The sequence below is a fragment of the Scardinius erythrophthalmus genome (genome assembly GCF_964197995.2).
Source record: "Scardinius erythrophthalmus genome assembly, chromosome: 22".
Classification (NCBI taxonomy): Eukaryota; Metazoa; Chordata; class Actinopteri; order Cypriniformes; family Leuciscidae; genus Scardinius; species Scardinius erythrophthalmus.
The window spans coordinates 17,869,471-17,888,331 of NC_138242.1; the positions used below are offsets into that span (position 1 = coordinate 17,869,471).

General features: G+C 37.1%; 1 protein-coding gene across 1 annotated transcript; it reads left to right on the forward strand.

Moving 5' to 3' along the window:
* Positions 1-760: 760 nt before the first annotated feature.
* On the forward strand, positions 761-18,424 carry crispld1a (cysteine-rich secretory protein LCCL domain containing 1a; the record flags this gene model as incomplete). The annotated part of the gene is made up of 14 exons (XM_081352768.1): positions 761-1,021; positions 7,666-7,784; positions 8,128-8,260; positions 13,756-13,871; positions 13,990-14,090; positions 14,348-14,494; positions 15,038-15,098; positions 15,322-15,388; positions 15,466-15,596; positions 15,671-15,714; positions 16,404-16,476; positions 17,333-17,408; positions 17,823-17,956; positions 18,373-18,424. The coding sequence occupies 14 exons, from the start codon at positions 761-763 to the stop codon at positions 18,422-18,424; spliced, it is 1,515 nt and encodes a 504-aa protein (XP_081208894.1).
* Positions 18,425-18,861: the final 437 nt, after the last annotated feature.

The following is an 18,861-nucleotide window of genomic DNA, read 5'->3' on the forward strand; positions in this document are numbered from 1 at the left end:
GTTGCTTTCCGTTTGACATTTTTTCATAGAGGTAAGTTAGGCTATATTCGTGAACAGTTCTTTTTAGTCGAATCTTTTTAATGACTCAGAACCGGTTCAAAGATCCGATCTGAATCATTCGTTCGTTCACGATCGATCGAATCAACAACTCGCCGAAAAGTTGCTTTTAAGCCGAATATCAGAAATGTTATAAATAAAACGTTGTGGAAATATGTTTATAACTTTTACTGAACATACGAAAAACGTTTGCAGCCAAGAGTAAAATATTTAGGTTTGAGTTAAACTTTAATAAGCTGAATCGTGGCTGCAACAAACTGAACGTATACATACAAAAACAACTTCCTTCAAATAAAACATAACTGAAAGAAACTTAAAAACAGCAATATGCAGTTTTACTGGAACAGCAAAATGTCAGGGACAATGTGACAGCGTATTGAGCGTAATTACATAGTTATGTAAAATAAGTTCTGAATTGATTCAGTTCTTTGAAATTAAGTTTGTTTATTAGACTTTACTTTGATAGTTTTTAAACTTAAGAAAGTGTGTTCTTTGTACACTCCGTAAAACATTATTCGGCAGAATGATGTTGAATATGTGAACAAGAGCTCGGTTAAATTTTCAGAAGCCCTTGCCCATCTCTTTCTCTTTTTTATACCTGTTTTATTTCTCAGCTTTATTGCCTGAACGATCTTCCTCTTCTCAATAGTTACCTGAAGACCCTCAGACGTCATCATCACGTCATCATCGGAACTCATCCACCATGGGTCACTTAACCTCTGCATTACTGAGTGGGATTTCTCTTCTGCTGGTGACCCAGAGTGTGTTTGCTATGGTGTTGTTTAATGCCACAGATCTTGGCATTCTCTTGGATAAGTACCTGGAAGATGATGATGGAGACAGGATGGTGGAGAGACAGCGAGGCAAGAGGGCCATCACTGCCAGTGACATGCAGGCTATCCTGGACCTTCACAATAAACTTCGAGGGCAGGTCTACCCACCAGCTTCAAATATGGAATACATGGTAAAACGTCTCTTTAATTACATGTATTAGGAACAATTATCCACTCAACTTCTTTAGTTTAGTGGTAAGTGTACACATAGAACTTTGCAATCTATTTTGCATTCATTTGTTTTGCAGTCAGCTGTTACCTATAATCTACTATAATTTCAAATTCACAGGTTCTTCATGACTTAGTCAATTTGCAAAAAATATTTTCTGTAGCCTATTCAACATATCACAAAAGTGTTTGAGAATTTATTATCTTGTGATATACAGCAACATGAAATTCCCTTTTTATTATATGTGACGAGCAAGCTGTAGATTTAATAAGCAGTCATAATGACTTACATTTAAGATTAAGATGCACAGTGTAGCCTGTATATTGTGATTGGAAAATAGTCTCCATATGCCTGCTTTTTTTAGAAAAGCCTTGAAAAAGCTGCTTAACCCTGTTAAGCCTGATATATGAAATAATAGTCTGAAAAAAATTTACTTTTTAATGAAACAGTTTTGTGAACCTTTAGACAAATATAAAAGAAAAGCTTTTAAAAAGTCTGCATATGTGTTTAATGTTTTGTATCGTAATTTATACAGTATATCATGCTTTTATCTCCTATTGTATAATATACAGTGTATTTGATATAGTGAGAATATGGAGCTCAAACTCAAGGAGGGAGAAAATATTCAGAGGCCCAAACTGAGTAAAAACATGCCATTTTTAATTATATATGGCCAAAAGCAGAGGTGTAAAGAGTTACCTGTAAACCATACTTGAGTAAAAGTTCAGATACCTTACAGCGAAAATGTAATGACTCCATTACATGTTACAAGTCACCAATTCCAATACCACTTGTGTAGTCTTACAGACATCGCTTAAGCCTAGTCCCTGTCTAAAATGCACGTTTGAGCTGTTTTAACTGAAAGCAACTTGCACTGACATATTTTAAAATATATCAGTGCCAAAGTTTTGTCTAAAGATTCACACCAGTAATGTGTTTTTTCTAAGGCACATTTATAAAAGCTACTTAAATATCCTAAATGAACTAAGGCCTAATCCTAGCTTAATCTAAGCCATGTCTCTGAAACCAGGCCTTAGAGTATCTGATTTTAACAGTACTTGAGTATTTTACTTGTAGTGAATGTAGGCTCTAATATCCACTAGTGCTCAACACCTAAGTGACACACCAGTGAAAATAAGAAACATGATTTGTAAAGAGAGAAATCATAAACTGAACACCTCAAAATTGCAATAAATCAAGGTCAACACAACAGCCTCTTAAACATCTACAACACTTAACACTGAATTAATCTCAAGTGCTCAACAAGGATATAAGTAAACCAATATCCTTCAAAAAGGTCTCTTCAGTATAACAGATAAATAATATAATATAATATAATAGTACAATTAGTCAAAGTGTACTTGCACTGGACCAGCTCATCACCAACTGCAGTCATAACCTCATCTCATAAATCAAACACCTGCGATTCACAACAACCTGCAAATGCATTCAAATTCATGTAAAGTAGCCTTGTTGACAAGTTTGGGTGAGAAAGGGCAAAACACACAAGATATAGTACCTTCAATGCCCTATAGACGGCGATATTGCTTCTTTATAGCAGAAATAAACTGCTGCAGAGAAAGTTAGGTATCATGGAAAATGTAACAAGTAATTTCATTACTCAATACTTATCACAAATGTATTGGAGTAAAGAGTACATATACTTATTCAAAAATGTAAAAATTAAAAATTGCTAATATCTTTGATACTCAGTAAAACTACAAAGTAGCCAAAACGATACTTAAGTACAGTAACTAATTACATTTACTCAAATACTTTACAACACTGCCAAAAAGTAATATGAAATTCTGATAGCTTGTAATTTAAATCAATGAGCTTTTGGAAACAGCAAACTACTTAAAACTACAGTACATACAATGCATATAAATATATCAGTTGTCGCTATATCTTCCAATAATATATTTTATTAATATGATATTCAAATGTTATTTTTTATGATCAAAGCACTAAAGTTTTATTGTAGGGTGCATAATGCAAATCAATACAATGATGATTGAGAGATGTATCTGTTAAATCATAATTGATTCTTTGTGTTTAGGTTCTGTTTTCCCTATGCCTGTCATTTTAACCAGTTTTTTTTACAAAAAAAAAAACAATTTACAGACAATTGGTGTCATTGCAGAATAGAAATAAGGTAACAAAATAAGAACATTGAAACATTAGTACAGCTTCACTGAGCTTATTGCTTTGTCTAAACTAGTAACTTATAAGTTTTTGATGTCTTTGCTCGAGCACTTCCGTTTTCAGTGAGCTGTATTAGACTAGAGGACCCCATACTTGCAGACACTAACTAACAAACTTTCTTTAGTCTGCATGTAAAGCACATATATTTTGTTCTGTCTGAAGGATCATTGTCGAGATCGAAGATAAATTATTATTCCCATTGTTCTTCCAGTCTGTCTGTGAAACTGACAAATAACCCTTCATCAGAATGTTGACTCATATAAACCAGCAGCATGACTGGATATAAACCAGCAGAATGTCAGTATCTTAAGTGTTGTAAAACAAATGCAGTTAAATATTGTTTCAGAAGCAGTGTTTCCTCATGCTTCTTCAGGCTGGCTTAGCACAAAACATTACAACTCCCTTGAGGTATTAAAGAAAGAGTCGTAGTTCATTCAAAAACTAACATTTTGGCATCATTTACACCCTCATGTTGTTGGCATGTTCTTCAAAATATCTCCTTTTGTGTTCCCCAGTAGAAAGAAAAAAACGTGTTTGGAACAACATGACAGCATTTTTTGTTTGGAGAAACTATCCAAGGTGTGTCTAAATTTGCTGTTTTACACTACTGGTCAGAAAATTCAAATTTTTTCAAATATATTTATGAAAGTCATCTCTCATACTCACCAAGGCTGCATTCATTTGTTAAAAAAATACAGTAATAATGTGAAATATTATAATTTAAATTAACTCTGTTTTCCATTGTAATATGTTTAAAAATGTAATTTATTCCTGTGATGGCAAAGCTGAATTTTCAACATCATTAGTCTTCAGTGTCACCCGATCCTTCAGAAATCATTCTAATATGATGAGTTGGTGCCCAAGAAACATTTATTATTATTATCAATGTTGAAAACACTTGTGCTGCTTAATATTTTTCCTCTCCAGGATTCTTTGATGAATAAAAAGTTAATCAAAAGTTTTTTTTTAATCAATTTAATGTGCTTTTGCTGGATAAAAGTAAAAAAAAAAAAAAAAAAAAAAAAATCTTAATAACCCCAACCTTTTGAATGGCAGTGTATCATGATTTCCACAAAAATAAAATAAAATAAAATAAAATATTAAGAAGCAAAAACTGTTTATTCAACGTTGATAATAATAAGAAATGATCTTAGAATGATTCCTGAAGGATCATATGACAATAAAGACTGGAGTAATGATGCTGAAAATGCAGCTTTGCTATTACAGGAATAAAGTAAATTTTTAATTATTGCCAGTTATAAAACAGTTATTTTAAATTGTAATAATATTTGACACTATTGCTGGTTTACAATTTGATTATATATTTTTTATAATTTTTTTTAAATAAATGCAGCCTTGGTGAGATCAAGAGACTACTTTCAAAAAGATTTTTAAAAAATTATGATTTCAAACTTTTGACCAGTAGTGTAGAAGAACCAAACCAAAATTAGGACAGAATTTGAAGCTGGATTTCCTTGCATGCTAAAGAAAACAGGACCATGAGACTAACCCAGCTTAGACCTTTACTTCAGAAAATGAATCAATAAATAAATAGGTGCATGCAGCATGAGCAGTCTTGAGCAGTAAGAGCGCATTTATATTGCAGCTTTTCAGAAAGACGGGCAGCGGTTTGAGAGATTGTTAACAGGGTGTTGGGAGTGGAGTTTGGGCAGCTCAGCAGAGTGAGAGTAATAGGAAAGGTGTGATGGATGTGGAGACATGGAATGTGATGATGCGCGGCTCCAGCCCTCCACAGCCTCTTATAATAACCGATTCTGAATTCTAGGCAAAACAGCAGAATTCTAGACTGCAGCAGGGAAATCCAACAATCAACAGACCAACATTTCAACAGGAACCCACTCTTATTCCCACACGCTGCACAGCGGCTACATTTACTCTACGTTTCTCATTTAATACTTTCACTGAGGCTCTTTTTGCCACTCAACAGAAAAAAACTGAGCTCCTGAGGGACATTGGACATTTTTCATTTTCAGTTTTTTCGATAAAAAACGTGCAGCTGATGAGGTGTCAAATGATGTAAACAATGGTGTGTGAAAGAGTGTGATTGTCTGCACTGATGGGATGTGTTTTCCTTTATTGGAACTGTCTAAGTGCGGTCAGATTCTTTGGGGCCTCCCATACCAAGAACGCTGTGTAAACAGAATCAGAGTAATATCAATTAACTACATGTACTTACTATAGGGTTAAGGATTTGGTTTAGGGTTAGTTACTTGTAATAATGCATAATTTACTGTTATTACTATAGTAACTACATGTAATGTAACTATGTCACCTTAAAATCAAAGTGTTACTGGTAGGTCTACTTAAACACATGACAAAAACAAAATGTGTGTTAATTTTTTTTTTATGTGAAAACATTGCTTAAATGCCAAAAATGTATCTTATTACTTAAAGATGCAGTCCGTAGTTTTTCCTCTTTGTCGCCATCTCTGTTCGAAATCTGCAATTGCAGTTATTTGCGGAATTATCAACTTTACGTGGGTTGTGCCTCGACACGGCACAGCGCGGATGAATCCAATGTTTTGAGGAGAATGTGCGGCTGTCAGTCACTGCGCCGGTGTGGATACTGTCATTCGGAATCACAGATTCTACTTTTTGGAAGTATAACCAACAGAATTTTCACCGGAAAATGTCGTCTGAACAAGTAACATCCACTTTTGTTCTGACCAACTAAGGGAAAAAAAGCATTGCAGTAAATCACGCTGATTAAATCTAACGTTTGCTTATGTCTTACCAGTCCAGCAGAAAAAAAGTTGTCTCTGCGTCCGTATTGAACCGCTTGAAAACACGGAGTTCACGCCACCTTTCAAAAGTCTTTTGCATTTTACAACGGGTGAATCTCCAGTTGTCACTGGTGATTGTCGTTTGAACCTTTCTGGATCCGCCATCAAATTGATAAGGTTAATTATATCAAGTGCTGTGAGAAAATTCTATAAATCTCCACCTCCTTCATCCTCTCATGCAATATAGCCTACTAGCCGGGACACATTCTTTATGTGTACAGGCGTGACGTAATGACGCAAAGACATGCTCGAATTTCCCACGGAAATCCACCAGTACCACTGGAATTAAAAACATTATTACAAGCTTACCGTTTTGAATCGAGCTAAGGCAAGCAGATAGTTTTGAACACTGGCTGGTTATGTACTTGTTCACAAATTTATTTTGGATAATTTTTAACCCAAAAAAGGTTTTTAAGTTAACGCTTTATTTTGATACTTCACTTTAGACATTCTTCTAACTATGCAACTACATGTCAACTACCAGTCATTAGATTATTAGTAGACTAGTCTGCTTAATATCTGCTAACACTTTATTTAGATTTTTCCCCAACAGACATTCTACTGACTATAAGTAACTTTACAGGTACTGCATTTTTTGCATAAAAGGTGCTAGATGTTTTTACAACTTTGTTATCATGACAATGTAATGCCTAAAACTTAAATGAAAAGAACAACTTTACAGCTTCTTGTATTAAATGCCGAATATACCTTTAACTCTACAGTATAAAGGCCCACTTTGATGGGTGGCTTAGCAAACCAAGCTGACATCCTGTTGGCAGGTGCTCACTTTAAGGATTAATGTCTCAGGCAATTGTTTCAGCTATTTTGGGGGACCTTTTTGGGCCAGATTTACCACTGGACTGTGCTTTGGGACTTCCTAGGGAAAAAGTGTAACATGAATGGGCAGTGACGGGGCAGATAACTCCCCGGTCACCCCCGCCTCAATACTGGCTCAGATTTCTCTCCAACCTTGAGTTTTGTAGGCTTTCCATTCAAGGTGAAAGTGCTGTTTTGCTTTTCCATGTGGGTCAGATAGACATAAAAATGCTTAGATTGGTGAGTGATCTTGAACGGTGTAGCGTGTAACCAAATCTAGGAACAGAGCAGGAAATACATAAGACAAAGGCATATGGAGAACATTACTGTAGTCCAGTGGTTCTCAAACTTTTTTTGGTCATGCCCCCCGTTTAAATCCCCTGCAGTACCTGTGTGCCTTAACCCCCAGTCAGGCGCGCCCCACACTTTGAGAGCCACGTCTGTATCCAAAAAATTGTGCCTTTTGAATCAGTGCACAAGAAAAATAAACCAAGAAGTGGACCAGAGAGAAACCTGGTTCTTAGTACAGCCTGCATGCACTCATTGTATTGAAGGCCAGCTAAAGTCAACTGAATCTATACAAACTATCATACTGAATGTCATACTGACTAAAACAGCCATTGACTTTAGTAGTATTATACCATTTTTTTTTATGTTAACAACCTTATAACCAGGTCATAATTACAACTACGCATGCAAAATATTAGGGATTTGTTTCTGTAATGCTCTGCTTGCCACCAATTTTGTCTGAATCTCAGCCCTGTCTCTGCATTTCTTTTAGGTGTGGGACACTGAACTGGAGCGGAGCGCTGAGGAATGGGCAGAGACCTGCCTGTGGGAACATGGCCCAACTGGTCTGCTGCCTCAGATTGGTCAGAACCTGGGAGTGCACTGGGGAAGGTCTGATTGTGCTTTGTTGCTTTATAGCCATGTGAGCTTAATAGTCAACACATTGTGATATCTAAACTACTCTATTAAAAACCCTTTAAAAATTTACAACAACAAAAAAAACTTTGGGGAAAATCTTTCCCAAACTCTTGAATGGTAGTGTACACGTCAGTCTGACAATCTTCCTGTCTACGTGGACAGTTCTTTGCTAGAGTACATTGTGGACAACCAACCCATATGATGTTTTGTCTAAGACCTGGCTATGCATGACTATGTTTTGGTGGTTTTATTCTGCATTAGACAAAGCATGAATTTTAAGTTATTATTAATTATGCTTTTTTAATGTTCACCCCAGGTATCGTCCACCTACTTCTCATGTACAAGCCTGGTATGATGAGGTCAAAGACTACTCGTTCCCATACCCCCAGGAATGTAACCCTCACTGTCCTTTTAGGTGCAGTGGTCCAGTCTGTACCCACTACACTCAGGTAGATATAATGACTAGAACATACCTCATAAGCATATCATGTGGGCAATTAGGTGCAGACCCATTGATGTATTTGACAGATCTGAAAACAATTCTGAAATTTTTGAGAAGGCAGTGAAGGAATTTTAATACCAATGTAATATGTGCTCTCATTCTGGTTGTCAACACTTCAGCTGCAGCCTTTTTAAATAGTTTGGAGTTTAACCAGAGCTTTTGGAGAACACCAGACAGGAGGGCATTAACCCTCAGGGGTCTGAGATCACGCCGGCGTGATCTGCTCGATTTTTTTCCTTATGAGTTGATTGAGACCCGAAATTCTCTTTTGACTTTGATTTTACAAAACAAGTTTCATACATCAATCGATTCTGTTAAATGTGTATTATTTTTGTGTATACTCACAATAAAAACAAAGTGTTGTGCTTTTGGCCAAATAAAGAAAAATAAACACGAAGCAAGTTCTGCCTTCTCTGTGTCCGTGTAGTCCATTCTGAAACGCGTCCGAAAATGAACTGTAGCTTAGCGAATACTCAGTCAAACAGGCATTCAGACACACAGGCATGAAGCTTGAATTCTCTTCTTTTTAATGAAGTAATTTATATAAAAAACAAATATTCTCATCTTGTGAAATCTGTATTAAAAGAGAGCGATTCCAGTCGAGCTAATTAAAGCTCATTCAAATGTAATGTGACTCCGCCCACGGAGAGCGCGTGCTATTCAAACGCAAATGGCTGAGGTAATCCACGCAATCCTGTGAACGCCCCTATCATCAGCACAAGAAAACCAAAACACCAGTTTATTCAGAACATTACTTGTTTACAACGCAGCGCTGTGAGGAATAATGACGAATACGAGGAATACGAGCTGAGGAATAATAGTAAGTTTTTCCTTCTCGGGTTTCTGTTTATGAATGAATGAAGGCATAGATGCGCGCTGTTTACCACAGCTGGCAAAAAACAATATTACGTGACAGTTGACTTTCAAACATTCACAGATACCTCAAAACATAAATTACAAATCCTTTCTTTAAAACGAATTTCGTTTTGTATCAATTGTATCTTAATTTTAATAATTTTTTCATTAACAAAATTCCTGGATTTAAAGTAAAGGCTAGCAATCACAACATAAGGTGCTTGAACTGGAGATCATCAACCAGACCGTAGCCTACTCGCCTCACATGTCTAAAAAATGTGAAATATATTTACATTTACAGCTGGTTCTAAACAAAACCATCCAAAACAAAAAAACTATGTAGCCTAATAAATGCGCGTTTCTCCGGTGCGTTCACAAGCCTACTGCGAAGATCGCGAGTCAATAGCCTATCGTTTTTTTTTTATTTTATTTTTTTTATTTATTGCACAAGTCATACATAAAGTCATTCATTCATTCATTCATTCATTCATTCATTCATTCATTCATTATTACATGCATGAACGAATAAAAGAATAGAAAAAAAGGAACATGGAGAAGAAAATCTTATGATACCTGTCGCTTATTTGTGCACATCAGAAAAAATAAAGAAAAAACAGCTACTTTATAAATGGATCAACCCCAATCCTCACCCCAAACACCAAATATTTTCAGTAATACCTATCTTTACACTTAATTATCATCATTTTAAGCGTGTGTAAGCGTATTTCATGAAAACAATGTTACAGTCAGGTGAAATATGAAAGACAACATTTTGTTTAGTAGATTTGGGTACAGTTTTTACTGTAGAATATACTGCCTCGTCAAATAAGCTTTTGTTTAGCAATTTCTATATATAAAATAGCCTACTATTTTTGTCAAAAATAAAGTCATCAACTAAGATGTTAGCTGTTCCAATGTTGGCTATATTCAAAGTAATGAATACAGATAAAATGTAGGCCTATAATCTTTTTTTTACAAAGAAAGAGTACACTTGAAATATTGTTGAAATTGTAATTATTGTTGTAATTGTAACCTTTTTAATAAAATAGCAAAACATATTTACAAGATAGATGTAAGCAAAATCTTAAATGGTCCTTGCATTGTGGCTCAGTCAGTTGTCACACCTGTGTGAATGGCTCATCATTATGCAGAGTGGGTGGTAATTCAGGTGAAAACCACTCCTCGTTCACGCCCCCCTCGCATATTGGCTTTCCAAGCAAAACCTGTTTTACATCAATTTAAATCAATGTATGGTTTTATGTGAACGATAAAGCAAGACTATTTTCACATAATTTTGAAGAAAAAACTATAGGCGATGATATCCTTTAGTCAAAAGTCTTATTGCCACATATTTAGTATGTGTTTTGTGGCCTTATTTCTGCAACTTTCATTTTTATTTTTTCCAATAACCACGCATAAACATTATTCTCTTAAAAATTCAAACATATACATGCATGTTGATCAGATATTTTGGTAGCCCTGTTTGTGCTATATAGAGTGAATTTACACCTTTGCCATTAACATGTTTATAAATAACTGAAAAAAGCACAAATGTCAGAGCATGTCAGAACACCTCCAGTGCCCAGAAAACAGCTCAGACTCCAGAGGGTTAAAGCGTTTCTGTCTGCAACCAGTGAACATGAGTGCCAATATCTGTGTGCCTCTTTGACGGTGATTCTTAGATGTTATAAGGCAGTTGTAGTAACTGTGAATTTTGAAGTGATATTAAAACTAAAGAGATTTTAAGATAGAACCTTGAAGAACATCACAAGTTTAGCTGAGCCGCTGTCACAGTTATCTGGACTCATTCACCTTTAGTTTCACTTTCATGGACTTTCAGTTTGTTTTCATCAGTCACATGTGTTCCTTTGAGTTTTCTCATCAGTTCTCATGGACACTCATCAGATCATCACACCTGCTCGTCATCTCCGGTTGTCTTGATGGTTGTTGTTTGTGTGTGCGTGTTACACACACTGTTACGTTGCCTTTCTCTTCATGGATTACCTTCATTAAAAAATACCCTTTTGTTCATTGAAACCTTTTTGAACTCTCCTTCATCCTCATCAACTTCATCGAGTGACAGAACATACGACCCAAATGGAATATGCTGCAAGATCTGGCTTGTAAAAGCCATTTTTTTTTACCTTCACTGGACAATTCTGCCTTCTTACCGTCTCCAGCCCCTTTGATGATGAGATGAAGTCACTGTTCTGGATCAGGGCAAATTACCATCACCCCGTAGACTTCCCAGACACCTCTGGTCTGAACTGGAGGGATGCTATCATTGACTTCAGTGTCATTGTCTGACTGTCATTGTCTCCCTATCGCACCCCATTTCAGATTTTTTATTGCTGTTCCTAGACAGCACTATGGACTGTTTGAACTTTCTTCCTGTTTCCTCTGAACCTTCATCGCTGTTTCTAGACAGCAGAAACACCTGCATGGAAAATGTATTGTTACCTTCAACCGTCTAGCCATCATCTGCCTCCGTCACCGCCCTGCTCAGCCAGTCCTCCAGCCCCGCCTCTGCTGGAGGTTGTCAGCCCTTCGCCATCTCCTGCAATGCCAAGATTGTCTCGCTCGGTCGACCTGTCGGCTCAACCTTGGCCCCTCCCACCCGAGGATCCACCAGACACCCTCGGCCTTACGGCCCCACCGTGTTCCTTCGTCCCACCAGCTCCTCCTTTGTCTGTCGTCACTCCTTCTCCACCACGGACCTTCCGCTTTGCTCCGTTCCTCCACCCCTACGGCTGCTCTTTTTAAGGCCCTCTTTCCCTTCGTGTACGCCTCGGCCCTCCATCACACCGGCATCGCCTCAGTCCGGCTCCTGGTCAGGTCAGATGATCGTTGCCGCGGCATCATCTAGGCCTTCTGTGCCAGCGATGTCACTCTTCTCCATTGGCTCACCGTCTGCACCCTGAGATCCATCAGCTCGGTCTCCATCGGTCGTCCCTGAGTTGACGTCAGCCTCCACGCCACATTGGCTCCTCCCTCCCTCATCTCTACCATGGGCTTTCGTCGCAGGGCTCTGGGTCTGTGCTGTCGGATGCCCTTTATTATCACCTCCGGGAGTCTCGTCGTCCGAATAGCACCAACCCTCATCATCACCTGTCTCCTTCACTGTGTCATCGCCTCGCCACCTCCTAAGTCCCCTCCTTCTTTTCATTTAAAGACCCTTTTGTTCATTGAAACCTTTTTGAACTCTCCTTCATCCTCATCATCTTCATCGTGTGACAACTGCGGCCAAGTGGCAACAAAACAAAAAAACAGTTAAAGGTCCCGTTGCATGCGATTCCATGTTTCAAACTTTAGTTAGTGTGTAATGTTGCTGTTAGAGCATAAATAATATCTGTAAAATTATAAAGCTCAAAGTTCAATGCCAAGCGAGATATTTTATTTAACAGAAGTTGACTACAAAAAACGGCTCGATTGGACTACACCCCTCTACATCCTGCATTAGTGACATCACCAGAACCGTTTCTTGACTAACCTCCGCCCACAGGAATGCTCCCTCAACTCTACTGGCTAACGTTACTTGCACACTTCTTATAACTTAGCCTACTGTGTTTACTCAGCTCTTACGGTGATTTTCTGAAGTAAAACTGACGCTTCATCTTTTGTGTGATGTACAATAAACTTTATTAAACTCATCAGTACATGTTTGATCATCATTCAGACAGCAGACTTGTAGGCTATTATTAATAAATAATGGATACATAGCCTACAAGCAGATGACAAATACGTTATAATAACCGTAATTAAACTACTAAACCATACCTGTTTCATCTCTATACAGCAATCTGACTCTGTAGGCATTATTGTCCGACTCGAAATGAACGCCGTTACTGAGAGTTTCTGATATTATCATCATTCCGTGAGATGAATTTTTCCTGACAGACTGAGCGCGAGCTCATGAAGCTCCGCCCCCTGTGTCGTCCAGCAGCACCTCATTTGCATTTAAAGGGGACACACTGAAACGGCTCGTTTTTCTGAGCCCCAAAAAATGTCAATTTAAACATGCTGTAAAAAATGATCTGTTGGGTATTTTGAGCTCAAACTTCACATACACACTCTGGGGACATCAGAGACTTATTTTACATCTTGTGAAAAGGGGCATAGAACGGGACCTTTAAAGCCTACCAAAACTACCAAACAATTAAAGTGTAATTTAAAGTAAAAATTCCCCCAAATTTAAAAATCTGTAATTAACACTTTTTCAAGAATCTTCACTCAACTCATTTCCATACAATAACAATTAATAGCAACCATGATCCTAGTCTGTTAAACTCCAAATAGAAGAATGGACAGTTATATAGTAGACAACCTAAATTCAATAATTTTCTCACACAAAGCTATCTTATGGTTTCAAAACATTTATAGTGGGAAAAAATAGCAAATCATATGGATATAAAAGCTACAGACTGCTTGAGGTTATTGTATAGACAAGAGTAACCCATGCAAATAGATCTGAATATAGAACAAATTCATTGTGCTGAAGATAATGCCTAAGGTCATTAAATTATACCAACCAGATTACTTATAGTCAGATATAATTGATTGACTGTTTTGCTTCCTTACTTTTTCCAGCTTGTTTGGGCAACTAGTAGTCGAATTGGCTGTGCGATCAATGTGTGCTACAACATGAATGTGTGGGGCCAGATTTGGGCAAAAGCCGTTTATCTTGTGTGCAACTACTCACCAAAGTGAGTTACTTATTCGTTATTCTTCATATATTATTAAATACTGTACTCATTCTCTGTCATTTGTATTTTGATAGCTTGTCAATGTTGTCTCTCCTTCTCTGTGTTTTGTTCTGTGTAGAGGTAACTGGTGGGGATATGCCCCATATAAACATGGCACCCCTTGCTCTGCCTGCCCATCTAGCTATGGAGGAGTTTGCAGAGAAAACCTCTGTTATAAAGGTTTGGAGCTTATATTACTGTAGCTTCCAACTTTGCCCATACAGTACATACACTACTGTTCAAAAGTTTAGGATCAGTAAAATGTGTTAACATTTAAATTGTTACAAAAAATTGTTACTTTTCAAATAAAGGCTGTACATTGGAAATTTCTATTAATCACTGGCCCTACATTTTGAATGGTGTACATTGTTTAATTAGGTGCTTGATGCTTGATGATTAGGCAAAATGGAAGACTAATTTCTTTGTTTCATTTTCAGGTGATGTAACAAATAGACAAAGCCCACGTGAGGAAACAGACGAAAGAAATTCTATAGAACCTGAGACCCCTCATAGCCCTGGACCCCATTTACGGGCCCCAAGTCCTACCAGACGCCCAAATGCAGTTGTGAGCAAAGAGCAGATGTGTAAGCTGTAGTTCACTGATTATACTTTTTAGAGTCATGGGGGAACCACTTTCAGAAATAAAAGTTGTGCTTGAAAAACTATTTCTGTTTCATCTATATAAAAAAAAAAAAATTCTGAAAGTGTCTGCACCTAAAAATTGCTGGGTCTTAAAAGTATTTCTGTTTAACTCAGATTGTTTTGATGTTCACCAGGCATGGATCTGTCAATGAATTTTTTTCTTTTTTTTTTTCAAACGTATATTTAATATTGCAAGTGCAGCAGGGAGGTTTTTTTGTTCTCATAATGGTGATCACCCTGCTGAGTATGTTTGCTTTGGGGACGATGAATACTTGTGGGTTTTAAATTGCTTCCTTTGCTGAAAGGGGGTTTGGACTGAAAGCTGAGATCTCCTGCTGTTGGCCACCATGAACTCCTGCTGGAATTCCACAGCTTGCTTTTACAGAACTGCAGGAACAGAGCTGTGCATTTCTGCAGTGCTGCTAAACTATACAGCATGTCTAAACACAAATGAACCACCTGTGTTTCTTTTCTCCTTTGTGCAGCACAGATTGTGACATGTGACACAAAGCTAAGAGACCAGTGTAAAGGCACCACATGTAATAGGTGAGATCAAATATTTCATTTAAATATATATATATATATATATATATATATATATATATATATATATATATATATATATATATATATATATATATATATATAACCTTAAAACATCATTTAGGCCATTTTATTGGCACTAATAATAATAGTTCCTGACTACACAATCTATGTGCCTAAATATTCTAAATATCTGTATGCAATTTTATCTTTAATTTCTGCAAAGGTACGAGTGTCCTGCTGGTTGTTTAGACAGCATGGCAAAAGTGATTGGAACAGTGTATTATGACATGGTAAGTGTGGCATAAATATTTTTTTTTCAGTTTACCATGTCTTGTGTAGTTCATGCTGACAACATCTTCGCCCTCAGCAATCCAGTATTTGCCGGGCAGGCATTCATTATGGTGTCATTGACAATGATGGAGGCTGGATGGATGTCACAAGACAGGGCAGGAAAGACTTCTTCATCAAATCATACAAAAATGGACTTCAGTCCTTTGGGTAAACAATCTGTTCAAGATTGAATTTCATGCACATTAGAAACAACTCCATCTAACATAATGAAAATGTTACAGGAAGTACCAGAGTGCCAATGCCTTCACAGTATCCAAAGTGCCAAGTAAGTTTGTTTTTCAGTTAAAAAAAAAATCATTTACTGTATATATATATATATATATATATATATATATATATATATATATATATATATATATATATATATTTATAATATGTATATAATTTTGATTGGTCAGCTGCAGCATTCAGAAGTTAATTAGTTAGCTTTGGTCTTAAAATGTTTGTTTTTTTTATGTTTTTTTCAGCATTATTACTTCACTGTCACATGACCTTCAGAAATCATTTTAATATGCTAAATTGGTACTCAAGAAAATAAATATTATTATTTTCAATATTTTAAACAGTTGTGCTGCTTAGTATGTTTGTGGATATATACTTTTTTTCTCAGGATTCTTTGATAAACAAAGTTCAAAAGAACAGCATTTATTTGAAATAGAAATCTTTGGTTATTTTATAAATGTCTTTACTGTCACTTTCGATCAATGCATCCATTTCTAAATAAAAGTATTAATTTATTTTAAAAACAGCCCAAACTTTTAAACAGTAGTGTAAATATTTGCTAAGTAGCTGAGTAAGAAGCTCAACAATGACCAGCCAGTCAGTTATTATCACAAAATAAACCCTGACATAAGTGATCAGGACCACAATGTGAAACGGGGGGTCTTGTATCACCCTGGAAGGGTTACATAAAGTACCTTTACTAATAATTTCACAATCTTTCCTCTGTTGCAGTAAAAGTTATCACATGTGAGACTACAGTTTCTGTGCTGTGCCCTTACCACAAGCCTGCAAGACACTGTCCTAGGTAAAAATCTGTAATGAACCAAATCTCCAGCTGAAATGTTATTTTATCTTAAAGGAACACGCCGACTTTTTGGGACTTTAGCTTATTCACCGTATCCCCCAGAGTTAGATAAGTCCATACATACCCTTTTCATCTCTGTGCGTGCCGTAACTCTGTCTGACGCACCCACCGCTAGCCTAGCTTTGCACAAAGACTGGAGGTAAATGGCTCCAGCTAGCATACTGCTCCCAATAAAAGACAAAATAACGCCAACATTTTCCTATTTACATGTTGTGATTTGTATAGTCACAGTGTGTACAAATAACAAGGTCACATGAGACACTGCCATCTTCTAACCGTATACATACTGGGAACTATATTCTCAGAAGGTGAAGCACTGCTACTTCTGTGGATTGATTTGCTCCAACTCTGAGCGAACTCTCTGCTCCCCACCACGGGGCTTCTCAGGTGCTGCGAGCAAATCACTCCACAGAAGTAACAGGGCTTCGCCTTCTGAGAATATAGTTCCCAGTATGTATACGGTAAGAAGATGGCTGTGTCTCATGTGACCTTGTTATTTGTACACGCTGTGACTATACAAATCACAACATGTAAATAGGAAAATGTTGGCGTTATTTTGTCACTTATAGGGAGCAGTATGCTAGCTGGAGCCATTTACCTCCAGTCTTTGTGCTAAGCTAGGGTAGCGGTGGGTGTGTCAGACAGAGTTATGGCACGCACGGACTTATCTAACTCTGGGGGATACAGTGAATAAGCTAAAGTCCCATTTAACAGTTTTGAAATAAAACTTGCCAATAGCATTTGAAACTTCATTTGAAAAAGTAAAACTTTCCAACCTGTGTTGTCTTCCAACAAGGATTTACTGTCCTCGCAACTGCCAGCAAGAAAATCCCCACCTTTCTCGAGTCATTGGCACCGGAATTTATTCAGATGTAAGCTTTTTTTATTTTTCAAAATCAAATTTAAAGGGATAGTTCACCCAAAAATGAAAATTCTGTCTTGATTTACTCACCCTCAAGTTGTTCCAAATCTGTATGAATTTATTTCTTCTGCTGAACACAAAAGAAGATATTTTGAAGAATATGAGTAACCAAACAGGCCCAGGGCCCCATTGACTTCCATAGTATGGAAAAAAATATTATGGAAGTCAATGGGGCCTATCAACTGCTTGGTTACCGACATTCTTCAAAATATCTTCTTTTGTGCTCAGCAGAAGAAAGAAATTCATACAGATTTGGAACAACATGAGGGTGAGTTAATGATGACAGAATTTTTGTTTTTGGGTGAATTATCCTTTAAAGCACAAAGATTGCTGTCCCACTAATGACTATACATTTGTTTTTCAGAAATCTAGTATATGCAGGTCTGCAATTCATGCCGGCGTATTAAGCAACGGGTCAGGTGGTTACATTGACGTGATGCCCACAGACAACAGGAAGCTGTACATTTCCTCATACCAGAATGGCATAGTCTCAGAAAGGTAAGTTTTATCCCCAAACTGGCCCATGTGCACTTGGTGTAAGGCAGAGTATGGGGCAGCCTGTCTCTCCTTAAGCTTTTAAAATCACAGGCCTTTTTTGAGAAAGCTGATTAGGGTAGAGCTGTACCAGTGGTTCCACTCCAAGCGTGATAGAGTAAACTTTGTAAGTCACTTTGAAGGCATGCTTGCTAATGGTAGACAAAATCATGGATGAATGGGCATGTTACAATTATGTTACTTCACAATGGCGTGTAATGACAAAATGAGCATATCCATACCATCAAATCAACACAAAGGATTTTTATCATAAACATTCTTACTCTAAATAAGCTTTTGACCAAAAGTGGTCATTATGAACACAATAATATTTAAGGGTTGGGAAGCATTGCTTATTTAACCTCTGTGTTCTCTCACAGCCTGCAGAACCCCGCAGGAGGCAAAGCATTCAGAGTATTCGCAGTTGTTTGAGCGTGTGCTGAAATCGCAGCCACTCATCAACTCGTTCTGTTGATTAGGCTGTAATAGTGGCCATTGTGAGACCTTTTCTGCTCTAACCAGCCTATACTGTATTTCCTTTCACACAAATGAACTAAGAATTTGCTGTATAGGCTGAGACCCTCTCCAGTGCATCAAGCCGATTAGCCATTGTATTGCCTAAAAAGCATGTAATTAGAGGATCGTCAGGGAATATGGTGTCTGTATTGCAGAGAAAAAGCACTTAAAGGGATAGTTCACTTTTAAATTAAATGTTGGTATGTTTTAGCTTACCTCAAGGGCATCCAAGATGTAGGTGTCTTTTTTTCCGCAGTAGTTTCAATTTTTAGATCAAACCATTCTTGTCTGTCAGTCATTTCATGCAGGTCTGTAGTCACTGTCTCAAAGAGCATGCACAGAGTCCAAATTAA